General features: G+C 42.9%; 1 protein-coding gene across 3 annotated transcripts in view; it reads right to left on the minus strand.

The window, feature by feature from the left end:
• The window catches only part of CAPZB (capping actin protein of muscle Z-line subunit beta), a 51,920-nt gene that overhangs the window by 11,986 nt on the left and 24,545 nt on the right, over positions 1 to 15,389 (minus strand). For all 3 annotated transcript variants that reach the window (XM_052691815.1, XM_052691813.1, XM_052691814.1), the window contains exon 4: positions 10,358 to 10,471. In XM_052691815.1, coding sequence (XP_052547775.1) covers positions 10,358 to 10,471 — 114 coding nt within the window. The remainder of the gene's footprint in view (positions 1 to 10,357; positions 10,472 to 15,389) is intronic.

Raw genomic sequence — 15,389 nt, forward strand, 5'->3', positions numbered from 1 at the left:
ACTTTTTGATTGTAAGACGGCCCAGTCTCAATGGTTAGATACCTAGAAACACAGCAGCTGACATGATTTTATAATACACAGATTTTAACTGCAACAAGACTGTGTATTTCTCTAAAGGAGAATAAAAGCCTGGTGAGAAACAGAGCAAGTTGCACATTTCTACAGTACTCGAGGAAACAATCCCTCTGATTCCAATTAACTATAACAGCTGGTGAAAGCACAAGCTACAAAGCAGGCTGAGAGTAAGGCTCTATTTTACAGTTTTTGATTTTTTTTCTCCTTTTCTTTCTCTATCGAGCAAGTCTGGAAGTTCTTTACAACGCAGCCTGCTAATTAAGAGAAAAGGGAGCAAGTCAGCAGCCTCATGCTGGATCTCAAGACTCTGTGTGAGGCTGGCTTACTGACTGCAAACAGAGCTGAACCAAAACCAAAGTCCGTAGGAACAAAGGGGTGTTGTTTAGGTTCACATCATACTCCAGCTTCAGATACAGCAGAGAACAAGCTAATCCACCTCAACCTCACATCTCAGGTAGCACAAGGTACGTACTAAGAGAACTAACAAAACAGTGACACCTGCAGAACTCAGCTGCTTTCTAGCACTGGTGCCCTGTATTCCTGCTTCTTGCTACACAAGCAAGACGATCACAAAGATCTGCAAGTGGCTGCACGTTTCTCCTCTCCAGCAAGAAATGGAAACATCGCTCATCGCCAACATGAAAAACGTGTTGGAGCCTCCCGCCTTCATGCTCCCCTCCTTTCTAAACACGAGCCTGGCAGTTGTCAATGGCACTTCAGATGTGATTTACTGTGCATTTTGGACTTGGCATATCAGCTTGAAGCGCTGTGGATTCCGGAACACCAACCCACCTTCCAGAAGCTGGGAGAAAAAACATCAGGAATGCATGGCAAATAACCTGTGCTGCTCTGAACATTTGATCTGCATTTACAGGCCAGTCTAGCATGCTGTTGTAAGGCCGAGTCACCAAAACAGCCCTGATTCTTTACAACTGTGTGCATGCATAACTGTGTAACTGAAGAAACAAACACACACAGCACCATCCTATGACATTGGTTAAGGCGCTGCCTTTAAAGGAAAGCCCTGTGCTCTGCAGGTGTGCTGAAGCCAGGCTTCCAGCAGGCAATTTGAACCTAACAAACCAACAAACACCCTTTTTATGTCCCCTGGGGAATTCACAAATGGATTTTGGTTAATGCAGTTAACAGGAGTTTCAGGACTTCAGCAAGCTACGTTCTGATTCTGATGTTGAGTTCTGATGCTTCCTTTGACAGAAGGGCTTGAACCAAAGGCCCCAGAACCCAAAGCACTGCCCACTTCCACAGCAAGTTTGCTTAAAATATTCATATAAAGAATAAGTGAATTCAGTCAAAATAAACTGGAAGTCTCTGAGAATATTACCATGTACACAGAGAGTTTCCCTATTACCCACTTTATGAGCTTGCTACAAGCATGAAACATTAATTAAGAGAGAGACCAAAACAAGGCTTTTGGAAATTCATTCTTACCTACTGTACTTTGATCCTAATGACATGAAACAGGAAAAAAAGAATAATTTTATGTGGTTCACCTTTATGAGATTCTACATAAAGGCTTTTGTGGGTATTTTAAGAATGTGCTAAAATGTCGTCTGAAACCACATAAAACCATCTGAAGAACCCCCCGCCAGAACTAACAGCACACACATGGAAATGCTTTAACTTGCCTGTGTATATTTAATGAATCAAATATAGCATTAATATTGCTTTAAATGCTAATGTGCTACTTCAATGAAGTTGCTCTGACATCGTATATGGATGCTCCAGCAACAATGGCAGTGATTGAACCATCATGAATCCGAGGCACGCTGCGATGGAAACGACCCAAGGCTTTCTGTGTCTCATCAATCCAGAACCATTCCATTCATTCCTCCTTCGTGGGGAGAAAATCTACAGAAAATGACCATTGTAGAGCCTACATTTCCTCATGCTGTAAATGTACTGAAGGGAGGCTTCTGAAGACTATCTGAAGTCATGTTTGGGGGGGGAACATTCCTTGAAAGCTGTTTTCTTCAAGAAAAATTAAGAAGTAATACAGGTTAATTGGCTGCTGCATAATAGAAAATGGGATGACAGACAGGTTGGTAGGAATTTAAACCTACATTCATAAACTTGGATTTGCTGCATGAAGGTTGGATTGTCTCCAAGAAACCCCTTTAATGGTGATTGAAACTAATTATTATTTACTAAAATCCTACATCTCTCCGGGACAGATCCTCCTTTACCTACAGCAAAATGAAGGGAACAACAAAACACATTGTTTTCCAGCCATCCTTCACATCCCCCCATTGCCAAGCACCATGCCAATGCCACCACCTGCTCTGAGGACAGCCAGTGCTCCTCCATCTCCAGTAAAATCAGCTTTTTTGTGGCTGCCCAAGAAGGTGACTGGGAGCCATAAACCCAACATAACCACTCCTATTATCTTCTCTGCGAAATTCAGTGTAGCATTTCACTCCAAATCAATTCTAGCTCTAAAGCCACGATCAAACACTTCAGTTTCATACCCACTACTCATCAACCACAAAGCTCCTGGAAAAAAGCTGTTTTATACAAAAAAAGTCACACTTAGGACTGACCTACTTTACGAACGCAGGAATAAAGGGAAGTATTTAAGCTGAGGGTGATCCAAAGCTTTATGAAGTGTTTGAAGTTCCAGCGGGTGGAGATGCAGGATGGAAATTTAAGGAACCTGAGCTGCATCCATCAGACAGAGGCTGTGGCCAGAACAAAGCTGTGACTTCAAGAGGGATCTGACAGATTCCTCAGTACAGGACAGGTTCTTAACGTTATCACTAAGGAACACATCAGAAAAGACACCGTAACCTTCCTGATAGCATTCTGCTTCCCAGAAGCCTTGCAAATGAATACTGGACTGTATGCTGAGAAAATGAGTTTCCACCACACGGCAATAAAAAGAAGCCATGACTCTCAGTTACACTCTAGAACCAAATCATTCATCCATAAAAACTCTTGTGAGTTTTCCAGCAGGGAACTGAATGCCAAAGGCTGTGGGTGGGTTTTTGTAGCTGGCTTAGGACTCTTGCAGCAACAAAACCCTGATGCCAAAGTACCATTACTGGGATCTCAGATGGGCCATGCAAACCTTCAAAAGAGGCGCAGTGCTTCAAGCTGGCTCTTGCAAAGAAGTAAAATATTTCGTTTTCTCAAGGCTGTATGGATACTTCTTCCAACTGCAGAAGTTCAGCACGGAAAGGGAAATGTCTCTATTCAGACTTCCAAGAAACTCATCTTAAAAAAAACTACCCCAAGGGGAAATACTGAGGGTTCACCTACAGATGTTTGTGCTGCAGTGACAATGACTGGGTCACAGCCAGAGCAACCCAAAAACATGATGAGGTGAGGAAGGAGATACCTCACCTCCTATTAAAACAGATGACATTGGTGCCATGTGACTTGGTACAGCTTCCCCCAGTCCTTCCTCTGTGCCTGCACCCTGTTGTTTCAAACACAAACAGCAACAGAAACATGGAGGAAGTGGGCAATTCCAGCAGTTCACTCCCTACCAAACCCAAAACATTGTTGAGGTGGCTGTTCCAATCACCTGCAGCCTTGTAGCTCAAGTCAGGGGGGAAAAAGTCTTTAGGACAGCAGCTGACACCAAATAATTTCGCTGCCTGTGTCCAGCTTTCTAGTAATGATGCTCAAAAGCGAACTCTCTAAAAAAGGCCAGCCTGGTACCAGAAGTAACACTGCTGGCCTGCACATAAATGATTGAGAATTCGCCTCTGCCTTCTCAATCCCAGGGGTGCAACCATGTAACACATAAAGAATGTTACCTAAATACTTGCAGAGAGGAAGGTAAAATGTTTGTGCATTCAGACCAGCTGTTTTTTTCACTGCAGTTTATGAACGCAGCCCAAACTATGCCCGTGGACTCTGCACAGGTATTTTACTGACATTCTTTCCAGCATACACAGGTGCAACAGTCCCTGGAGCAAACATACCAATCTCGTTAGGTATGTGTAACTTCAATGCCAGTTGTACTTAAAAGCACACATCTGGACCATGGTGGGATGACTCAAACTGTGAAGCAGAGTTGTGAAGTGCAAGAACTCTGCATGGAGCGAAAACAGTACCCAAACAATGGGATCCAATGGGATCCTGAAGGCTAAATATCCCCAGGACCTTGGATTTTCTGCTTTTTAGTACCTTTCATTATTTAAAAAACAAAACCCTGCATTGCTCACACCTTCCTTACCATCCAACTGCTCTCAGAAGATGGAAACTACAGACCAAATCCCTTTTGAGGAGTCACCTGGAAACAGCTCCATTAGCCACCTAATAATCAAGACAATGGGTCATTTTGTACCGCATCCAAAGGGGGAAGTGGCTCATTACCTGCCAGCAAGCACCAAATGCTCACAAATCTCTCACCCCTGCCCATCCTTGGAACAGCCTGTTCTGCACAGCCCACTGCTTCATCAGCCAACAGTCTGACACATTTCAGACACTGCCAGCTACAATTCCTGGATGGGTAGGAGGGGAGAAGACAGCAGCACAAGTCTTGTGTGTCATGCACTGAGTGTGCCAAAGCCTGAGCAGGCCAGAGATTTCATGCAGCTTCTTCCTTCCACTATGCATCCATCACATACACTGCAAGATGGCTAGTGCTTGCTCTTCAATTTGTCTTCCATCTTCCACCCTTTGAACACCGTTCATTTGTGACAGTGCTGGCTTCCTAACACAAGCTGTCCCTCTTGTGCTGAGGCTTTATGTAATCATAGGGAACCACGGGAACCCAAGGGAAAAACTCCTCCTGTTCTGAAAATCTCAGATTCAGAAGATAAGAATGCAGCCTGTGCAGATATGCTCCAAAACGAGGCACCCAAAGAAAAAAGAAATTGGATGAAAAGCAACTAATTTAGTTTGCACAGCATGACAGTGTGCTTAATGCTTTCTTCCTCTAAGTTCACCTTAACCTTTGTAAGGTACAACAACTTCAGGGTTGGTGCTGCTTTGAGTTTTGTGCTGGCTATGGGCAGGCCAAGGAAGGGATCCCAACGCTGCTCTGTTTATTCTTACATCTAAACACAATTTCCTTGGGAAAACAACACGGCTTTAATTTTAAAAGCACATAAACATTAAAGCAGTGAGCATCTTGGCAGTTTAGGTTTGTCTTACGAGCCTCCATCTTGTACTTATCAGCCTAACCCAGAGGCAAGAATCTCACAGATGACATAATCCTGATGTCACACCCTATTGTGCAAAAGCCCAGCCAGCAGTGAGATGGAAAGTCAGGTTTCCTTAGTGCTAGGATGCATAACAAATGCATCTGGATTCAATCTGTATGGCTCTCGCTGTGCAAACCACAGCGACTCTGGAGCCCAAGAGAAAGCCAGCACAAAGGGCTAGTAACCATTAATGAGGAACAGTGAGCTAATGGCAATAAAGTCACTTCAAAGCTTTCCATGGGTTTTCAGTTTAGGCAAAGTAGGTTTACATCTAAACACAGACAGAATGCTTACAGAGAGAGCGTGCAGCTGCCTGGTCCCTTGGTGAGCTGAAAGCAGGGCTGTGCTGAACCCAGCCGTGAGCTGCACCTCCTCCATCTGCTGCTCTGCTTCCATCAGTGTGGTGGAATCAGCACTGCTCCATACGCAAAAGGAGTCAACACACAGCAGCTTGGTAAATAAAGGAATTGCTACCAACCTTGCCAGCAGCACAAAATAGTTTCAAGCTCGGATGAAAGAAATCCTCTTGGAGGATCTCGGAGTCAGATCATGTAACAGGATGCAAAAAACCATAAGAACAGCTAAAAAGGGGAAAGCTACCCAGAGCTCCAGGACTTAAAGGCGCTTGGTGGTAGAGACGATGGCGCAGAGCCCCAAAATGAGACATCTCTATTCTACCTATGACTCTGCTTCTGTGATCCCCAAAGGGGAGAGAACCCAGGCTGTTCAGTGACATAAAACACCAAGAAGAGTAAATGGAGTACTCTGAAAGTTAAAAGGTGAGGTACCAGCTTGTTTTTTACTCCACTTCAGACACAATTCCAATCCAAAATTCAATAACAAGAGGATTACCCACAATAAAGACATATTTTAGAGGTCAATCCTCTCCCAGACCTCCTTCCACTCCCGTTAAATTCCTCATCCAGAGCCTTAACATAACAAATTGAAAATGGATCAACATCTATTCAAAGACAGAAGCGGAAGTTCAAGGCTTCATGGCTTACCCTGCTGAAGGAACTCCAAGTCTTAATCAATAACAATATTTACAGAAGCTGAATGATCAACATGAGGTTGGAGTTTTTCTTTTTTTTTTTTTGACACAGCTGTTAAAAATCAAAACCACCAAGAAATTCAACTGAGCCCAAGAAAGAGGTAAGAACAGCTCTCTAGATGTATGTACACTTACTAAACTAGTCTGGAGTTGCCAAAAATCATCCTGTTTGCAGAAACACCCAGAGCAGCAGCATCCTTCCCCAGGGAGGTCTATTTAATCACTTCAGAAACCATTTCTTCCAGACAACAAAGAGCGATTAGATTACTTAATTAAAGCACTGATTATCTCCAACCCAAAACAACAGAATGCAGGATCTAAAATAGATTTACCCAGCCACCCTGGTCCTCATTATGCTTTGATTTCAATCAATTGCGCACACACACGTCAAGCAGAGGGCAATAAATTACAACCATGTGTTTGAAGAAATTATCTTCACGATATTGGAAGTGGAAAGCCAAAGCCCTAACTGAATGGTATGAGATATTAGGCTTCCATCTGGGAATAATAACCTGCTGAACAAAAACATACCGGGGCATTAGCTTCAGGCAGTGTCTGAGTTAAACCTGGCAGCAGGAGATCAAAATTAAAGTTGGTGGGGTTTTTGGGGGGGAAACTGACAAACATTTTGGTCAAACTGATAACTGAGAAATACACTTGCTGTGAGAGCAAAAAAATGAGTACGATTCCTCTTCAACCCAAGGAGATTTCCAGAAATAAAAGGTGAGCAGCCAAGTGATGTTTAGAGGAAATAACGTAGCACTGGTTAGGAAGCACTGAAGCTTCCACACCCCAGGAAAGCTTTTCTCAAGCTTTCACGATTTGAAATTACTTTGTGGGACTCTACAAGACTCCTCCAAAGTTGTTTTCACACTGCAGTCACCCCACGTGCTGCTCAATAAGCTTTGAGGGGCAAAACTCAAATGCACGTCACCAGCAAACAAACGTGCAGGGATTATTTCACACCGATTGTTAACAAATGCACCACAGGCTGCTCTCCTCAAACCACCCACACCAGCAGGTGTCAACCCTTGGGAAATGGCAGATCCATGCTGATGACTCATGAGATGTAGGTGGATACTTAACCACACCTGATTACAACAGAAATCTAGAAAGGAATGGTATGTGGGCCAAATGCAAGCGGCACGAGGAAAAGCTGAAACGAGCTGAGGTTTTGGAAGAGGCTCAACATGAACTCTGTGAGATATTATCACTTACTGTGCATGAAGGTAAAAAGGGAGATAATCCAGAGGAAGCTTGGAGTGCGTGCTGAGAGCTGAGTGGGAAAAGCACATATTCTCTAAAGTACTTATTTTTCTTTGGTAAGTAAACATCCTTCTCTTCCGCTCCCCCACTGGAATGGCTTCTCTAAGATGCATTTGAAAGCTGAGCACCATGCAGAGCAACATCTCAGAAACAAGTGCTTCCAATGTACTAATTTAGGCCAGGGTAGGAAATGCTTTATCCCTTTATTATGGCCAGTATTTTGTCTCAGGTGAGGTGAAGGTCATTCATCCTGACCTGCTCACACCCACCTGCAGGCTAACATCTAATGCCAGACAACCATGCATGCTGCAGATTGTTGGCTGACTTTGCTTTTGTTGTTGTTTTTAAACTTTGCTTCCTTGTGCAAAGGCTCTTCTGGTGCAATTAACACAAATTGCTTTGGCAGCCTGAACTCACCTCTGCACACAATCTTCCTTTTCCAGCCCTACAATCAACGACAAGCCCATACAGTGCAATGCCTTTCCACGAGTGCCTGGAGAAGTGCAAGCACAAGAGTCAGTGGGTCAGCCCAGCAGGGCTAAGAAACAAAGCCTCAAAGTGCTTTGAAACCACCTCCTAGCAGAAACATTCATTATAGGAAGTTCAAGCACACTGGGCCTGGTGTTCCCTGTGAATGAATGCCTAGAACCAAACCAGAAGGGCAGTGACACCTTGAATCGACAGCACTCAGACCTTTGCAGTGGAGATATACCATTAGTTTCCAGCTCCAGCAGACCATGGAAATGACATCACTGCAATTGCCATCTTCTTCCCACTACAAGCTTCCCTATGCTTTGGGCTCCCACATGATTTCAGCAGCTGTTATGCCAGTAATTGTTACAGCCATTCCCAACCTGACCTGCTGGCAGCAGAAGTGTGAAAGGCTGGCACTTGTTACCACCACCTCATTTTTTCCCCTCCAATCTCCAAGTAAAAATTAAGCTTTTGCTGTCGAAATACCAAATCCAATTGTTAAGGAAACTGCAGAGTCCAGCTACAAGAACAAAAGCACGTTTCTATCCAGACCTCTGTTGTAGGTAAAGCACAAATCACTTCCAATTTCAAGCATGAGGAACCCTTCAAGCGGTTGGGTTAAGTTTCCCTAACTTTGCAAATTCTTTCCAAAAATACTACAGTTTTTACACCACTCAGCAAAACATAAGCCACCCTTTTCCTCTTTTTCTGACACATTTTTGAGATCCTAACGTGCATCAAAGTGTGTTCTGCTGACTGATGCTCTTATCTAGTCTGTACTGCAAGCCATAATGCCTCAGTCATTTCTGGCTGATGCCACAAGAATGAAGTCTTTGTGAGCAATCCCTCCTGTATCCCTCTCACAATGTATTGCCTGCCAAACTTGGACTGGCTAACTGAAAGATGAAATTTGATAAAATCTTTCTTTTTACTTCCATACAATATATTAATGCTACTATTGTACCCCATGCCGAGAGGGATCAGCAGATTCACCGAGTCCGAGGGCAGGCTGTACTGAGCTTTCCTTTCTGCAAACTTCTTTAGAGGAGTTATTGTATCCAGCTGTGACTTCATGGTCAGTGATCACAGAGGGATTCGAACAATCTCTGCTCCAGAAAGCTACTCATTTTCACCTTACTGAACAAAAACCCCTACTCGTCTGGGTCCGTTCTGCACCTAAAGGGAAACTGCAAACCTCTCTTTGCTGCATATGCAGAAATGCAATCTTTCAGTGGATTCAGACACCTATAACAACTGTTACTAGAGATCAGATACCTTCACATATTGCAAGAAAAGTAGAATTTGGTATCTATAAGAGAAGACTCTATGTCTGGACAGGCAACACACCAAATCACATCTTAGAATGAGTAGAAAATCAGCAAGAATATATATATTTTTTTAAGCTGTCTTTGTTAGCACTAAAATGGTGTAAATTTCAAGTGACGTGTGATTAACTACATCTAAGTTATCTCCACCTGGATGCAACGTGAAGCAATGAATGCTGTTCACCTATTCCATGGTCACTAGGGATCTCCAGTGTGAGAGCATCCCACCTTTGGTAAAGGAGTACGTTTCTTTTGCTTTCCACACACCTTTGCTTTTTAGATTTAACATGACTGTTTCCATCCTATTGCTGCTTAGGAGACCACAGGCTGTACAGAAGACAGTTGTGGATGCAATGCAAGACAAGTGCATTCCCTCCTTTTAGCAAGACTGTTTAACTGACAAGTCACCTGGAAAAACTGCAACTGCAGCTTTGAAAGGATACAGCCTAATTACACTGTTCTCACACGTTTCCACTAGTTCCTTCCCTTCATATCTCTTTCACAAGACAAGGCCTGAAACACAATCATCTTTGCAGAAGTACACGACTCCCCACACCACTGCCACATTTCACAATCAACGCCTGCAATCTGACAAGATGTGCAAGCTTCTGCTGTAGAGGTAGATATCTGGAGAGAGTGCTGTCTTGAGGGAACAGAAAAAGCAGATGCTTTAGGACTGAACTTAGTTGAGATCAAAGAGAACAAAGTCATTTCAGGACAAAGATGCCATTAATCTATTCAAGAGATGAGAGAGCCAAGAAAGCACTTCAGCTTCTGCCGTTAGCATCAGCTGGCAAATTGGATCGTGCTTTCCCAACACGAAATCACAGGTGATGTGTTCCCAGCAGATCAGCTGCTGCCTACCCTTCTGCCTCCAGTATACACACGTATGCCACCCTCAGTGGCACTGCATTTCAGGCCAATATATGTACTGCATGCCTCCTGAAGGAAACAAAGGAAGTAGAGGGCTGTGTATGGTAGAACTGACATACAAGTCTCTATACTGGTCAAAGGCATTGTTGGCTTCCACCTCCAGCTTGCGCAGGCGAGCAGATGGCATGGCACCGTCTTCCAGGGGAGGATCATACTTGTTACTCCACGGTGATCTGCCAAGGAGACAAGGAAAGCAGAGAGTGAGACAACAGGGGAACTCAGAGAGGTCAGAGTGGTGGGTCTGACCTGTCCAACAATGGCGAGCATCCTTTGAGTTCATGCTATATAAATATATAAAACTACGCCTGGGTTTGCATCTGCTCCTTCTCAAGTATTCAAAGGTTCAACCTCAGCTGTTGCACATCAGGTATTTAAAATTATTTCCATGCAAATACAAATACATCATGCAGCTTGTTTGGCATCTGACAATATTCGAGCCAAACTTTGCCGTCTACAATTAAGGTCCAAATTCTCCTCCACTATTTTGCTTTCAAATAAACTCGTCTTTTAGCACAATGGTAGGAAAATGTTTGAACAATGCACAGGGTTTAACAGGGTCTGTAAAGCTACAGCTTTTATTGTACGATTTCTGCAGGTGTGGAAGAGATTTTGTGCTCCTAATGAAAGATTTGGTATTAAAAGATTAATGCTTGAGACTTTTATAACTCCCTTTCTGCACAGTTGCATTCTCCTCTTCATTTCCCCTGGGGATAACCAACCTACATATATCACTGCTAGTTTAAGAAAAGGTACCTCCACCTTTTGCCTACTCAGTTTTCAGAGTACTCCAGTGGACTAACACTAGGTCTTAATGCAGTCCATACGTAAGGGCTTTTTCCTCAGTACCCATTTGTTACTCATTTCTCAGACAAGTAACTCGTTTGGACATGTTTAATGCAAAGCACAAAGAACAGGCTCTGCTTCATGCTGCCCTCGTGCTTTCACAGCACTTCACCCCTCTCCTCCCGACCACATCTGAACAAATAGGTGAGAGATCAGGAAAAGCTAAATCACCATGTCACATCCACCCAGGGCAATGTTTTTCAGCTGGTGGTTCTCATTTTAAAATAGTTGCTTAAAACTCACTTGCTCTGAAGAAGACAGCTAACATTTATTTACCTAACAGCCCACTGAAATCCAGAAGAGATTTGCAGAAAAAAAAAAATCCCCCAAAAGGTAAGATTCCCAAATGGGACACACCTGCACCCATTGGGCAGCATGCTAAAAGCCAGCCTACACCAAAGAGACCCAGGTGGATGAGCAAAGAATCAGTGGTAAAGGCACAGTGGAAACACATGAAGTGCAAATTGCAAATGGCACCTGAAAATGAGATTTCTCTGCGTGAAGTAGAAGAACTTGAAGAAAATGTAACTGCAAATATTTAAAGGAGATTCTCAGAGAAACTGATGCAAGACTGAGATAAATGAGACTTGTGATACCAGATGCTTGTAAAAAGCTTCAGTCTCCCACTTCTGACACTGACTGGTTTGTGATCAGATCAGCAGCCCCTTCATGCTTTGTTTCCTTAAGTCAGACAGATGCTTATTTCCAAATATAAAAGACAAAGAGCTACTGAGTCTGTAGTGCAGGTATTGCTAGACTCAGGACTGCATTTACAGCCCAAAGATAACTAAGTTATCTAAGTTGACTGCAAATGTCAAGACAAGCTGAGAGGTGTACAAGGTGGAAGCTTCTGCATCCAAAATGGAGAGAAACAAGACAGTGGCACGATCTAGTCGGTGGCAACCACATCCACAGCAGGTGAGATGGAACCAGATGATACCAAATATCCCTTCCAACCCAAGCCATTCTCTGATTCCTTGCTCAGATCTCTTTTGCAGGCTGCTGGAATGGTGTTGAAGGGAAGGCCAGCAACTGAGTCTTTCTAGCAAGCGGACCGCAGCATTTTCAACCCATTATAGTTGGAGCCAGAAGCAGCTTCACCTAAAAAAATTCATAACACAACCCCATAATTTTTTTTTCTTTGTGGAAGAGTATTCACAATGCATTTAAAAGCTTTAATGGAGGCTATTTGAAGAAAGACAGATGGACAAGGGCACTTAAATTTCAAAAGTCAGACCTCTAATTTCCCTAAAAGAGAATGTTTTTTGTTTCAGTTAACAGGCTTCAGTGTTGTTGGCACCAAATTCCCCATAAGGATTCCATTTAATGGAGTGATCAAACATACTTTGAATGGGAATGTATGGACAAAGTCAGAGACCTTGAAGTCCTATATATTGAAGCAAAAAAAAAGAAAAAATAGGGTCTGCTTTCACAATGTGGATTCCACTGCCTTTTGATATGCTCCCAAACCTTCCTCTTATTACAGGAGCACTCATAGAATTGCCTGCAAGCATACATGCAGAAGAGGCTGATCACATAAGCAGCAGTGTGGTAATATGATGAAATGTGAAAGTACTGACATATGAAGATCCAAGAGAGACTCCAGGATGTACTTCATGGTCTGATCCATGCCAGCACAAAGAAAATCACATTCCTTAATACAAGGAAGGAGTCAACGGCGAGTGGCTCAGCAATTAGGATATTAATTTCCTTGAAGGATGCTCCCATGAAACATGTGAGGTTATCAGTCATCAGAATGGACAAACATCCCTGTTTTTTCTCAAAGCTGCCACCCAGTCCAACTGTAAAGCTGCTCAAAAAAGGCCTACAAAGCTCGATTCCCAGTGAGGAAGCTCCAGGCTTCCTGCAGAATTCACACAAGGCTCAGCTGTCCACAGAACATCTTCAAATCTTTGGATTTGTATTAAAAGAAATGCAATTAGTGAAGTCTCCAAGAGAAGAAAACTGAAGTTTAGTTCAAAGCATGCAGTAACTGGGGACGTAGCATTCTGCAGGTGACTGCAGCACTTCTTGTGACTTCTCACCCAGTGAGTGGGGTTCTGAAAACCTGTGTGGAAATATCAAAAGCTTTTGAAAGTACAAAACACTCCTCCTCGATTGGGGTCTAATTGATTACATTAGTGCAAGAGCCACTTCCCAGTAACAACTTCAGAATTTATGAGGTATGAATAGCATTATCTGAACACAGGCACCGACTGGATCAACACATGCACATGTTCACATTGCCTGGCTTTCAAAGGCTTTTGCTTTCTGTTGAAGGAAGGAATTTACTTTGTGAAACAGAGCTGAGGCCAATCAGTTCCAGAAGGGAGAATCGCTTTGATCCAGAACACTTGAACCAAAAGCCTCAGAGAAAGAACAGCATTCTCTAATGCCAACAATTTATACATTGTGGCTACTCACTACAAAGAAATAAAATACCTTTTCTGAAACCTCATGATGTAATAAGTCCTCCTGCTTCCCTGTTAGTCTTTAAGTATCTGAATAGGGATATAGTAGGGAAGAGACTGAATAAATTTCAGAGGCAAGCATGAAACTAACCTTAAAGAAAGGGCTTCCAAATGCAGTAATCAAACATGGAGTGCTGGGGAATGGGGAGGAGCAACTGTTATCAGTTATTGCAGCATGCTGCAATACAGTTTAACAAGTGCCTTTTCCATTTTTCTGAGCATCTGGTGGTAGATACTCATGTCAACAGTCTAACAAAGATCCCAAGAGACTGCTAGAAACACATCACAGCCTCAGGGAGAAAGCATCTCAAGAAATACATTATCTGTGGTATGCTCCGTCCTCTTGCACGTGCCATAAAGGATGAGCTGTGCACACACACCTTGTGGTGGCCTGGAGAAGATCTCAATGTTAGGATCGTACCTTTCAGAACATGAGCAGAAACTTCACCTTAGAGACTTGCTTACCTCTGGGCCCACTGCAATAGGGAATATACTTAAAAAAAGCTCTCTGTCATTTACAGTTGGCCACAACCCAGATGCACTGTCAAACTCCACATCCATTAGCAGTCTGCTCCTCACACTAACAGGGCAAGATGAATCTCAGTGTGTTCCCTGTATCAATCATCTACAGACAGATGTGCTTTCAGTTTAGTTAACTACCTTTCCTATGACTGAAACCAACTAAGTTGTAATCCTTCATAAACTTACCTGTGTCTGCAGTGATGGTCTGAGCCAAAGAAAAAGAAAAGTCAAAATATTTTGTGGAATTCCAACTTGGAACAGAATTCTTGAAACTTTCTGGCCAAATGAACATAAATCACCACCGCGAAGCAAAGGAAAGCTGAACTCTTACTGCAAAGCAGTTCCAATTGTTAGCACTACAAACATAAGCTATTACACCAAACCAGAAAGGGAGCACAGAATCTAAGCCTCTCATCGGAACCAGAAGAGGAGGTGGAACAGCTGAGCTGCTAACTCAGGACAGAAGATGGATGGTGTTCGTTACTTCCTGGTGTAGCAGCCTTTGTTAGGAGAAAAGAGCAAAAGCCAGGTGATGCAATACTCAAAAGGCTTCTGGATGAGCTTTGTAATTCTTTATCAAAATATTTGGAACTATGGCACCGATGCTACGGACATTAACAAAAGGCAGGCAATGGAGGAAGGAAAACAAATAGCTTTAAGCATTGGTTGCTGAAATATAATCATCCTAATGGCAAGGTATGGAAGAAAAGCATAAAAGGAGAGAGTGCGTTCAAAGTGGCTGCCAATATCCTGAATACTCATCGTATTATTACAGCTCTTTCCACTTTGAAATTTATTATAATTATCTAAAGCTCATATTGTTCAAATATTTTCATTGTCTTCGCCTACAGTTCTCAAAATAAGTTAGCTATTTTGGTAGAAAGGGATTCTTTTCCTTCACTGAAAGCTGGGGCCAAGATTGTCAATGAGAACTAATGACATTGCACATCCAAAATGAGAACAACCCCTTGAAAACACAACTGAAAGCAGCTTTCCCAGCTGGCAAGTCCACGCTGCTTTGTACAAACCAATAATTCTTTTACTTAAACTTGCTGCCTGAATCATCATTTTTCTCTGTTGTCAGCCATTCCAAACGTCTTACAACCTTGCAACAAGAGATGATTTAATTTCACACCACAGTTCTGGAGATCCAATTGGTTCCAAACCTCAAAGATAGAGCTGTGCTACAGGAAGCCTAAGAGGAACCCGTTAGTGTCAGCCCTTTAACAGGATAACATCAGATTTTAGGCTTGAG

Source organism: Tympanuchus pallidicinctus, unplaced genomic scaffold (assembly GCF_026119805.1).
Source record: "Tympanuchus pallidicinctus isolate F22 unplaced genomic scaffold, pur_lepc_1.0 scaffold29, whole genome shotgun sequence".
Taxonomy (NCBI): domain Eukaryota; kingdom Metazoa; phylum Chordata; class Aves; order Galliformes; family Phasianidae; genus Tympanuchus; species Tympanuchus pallidicinctus.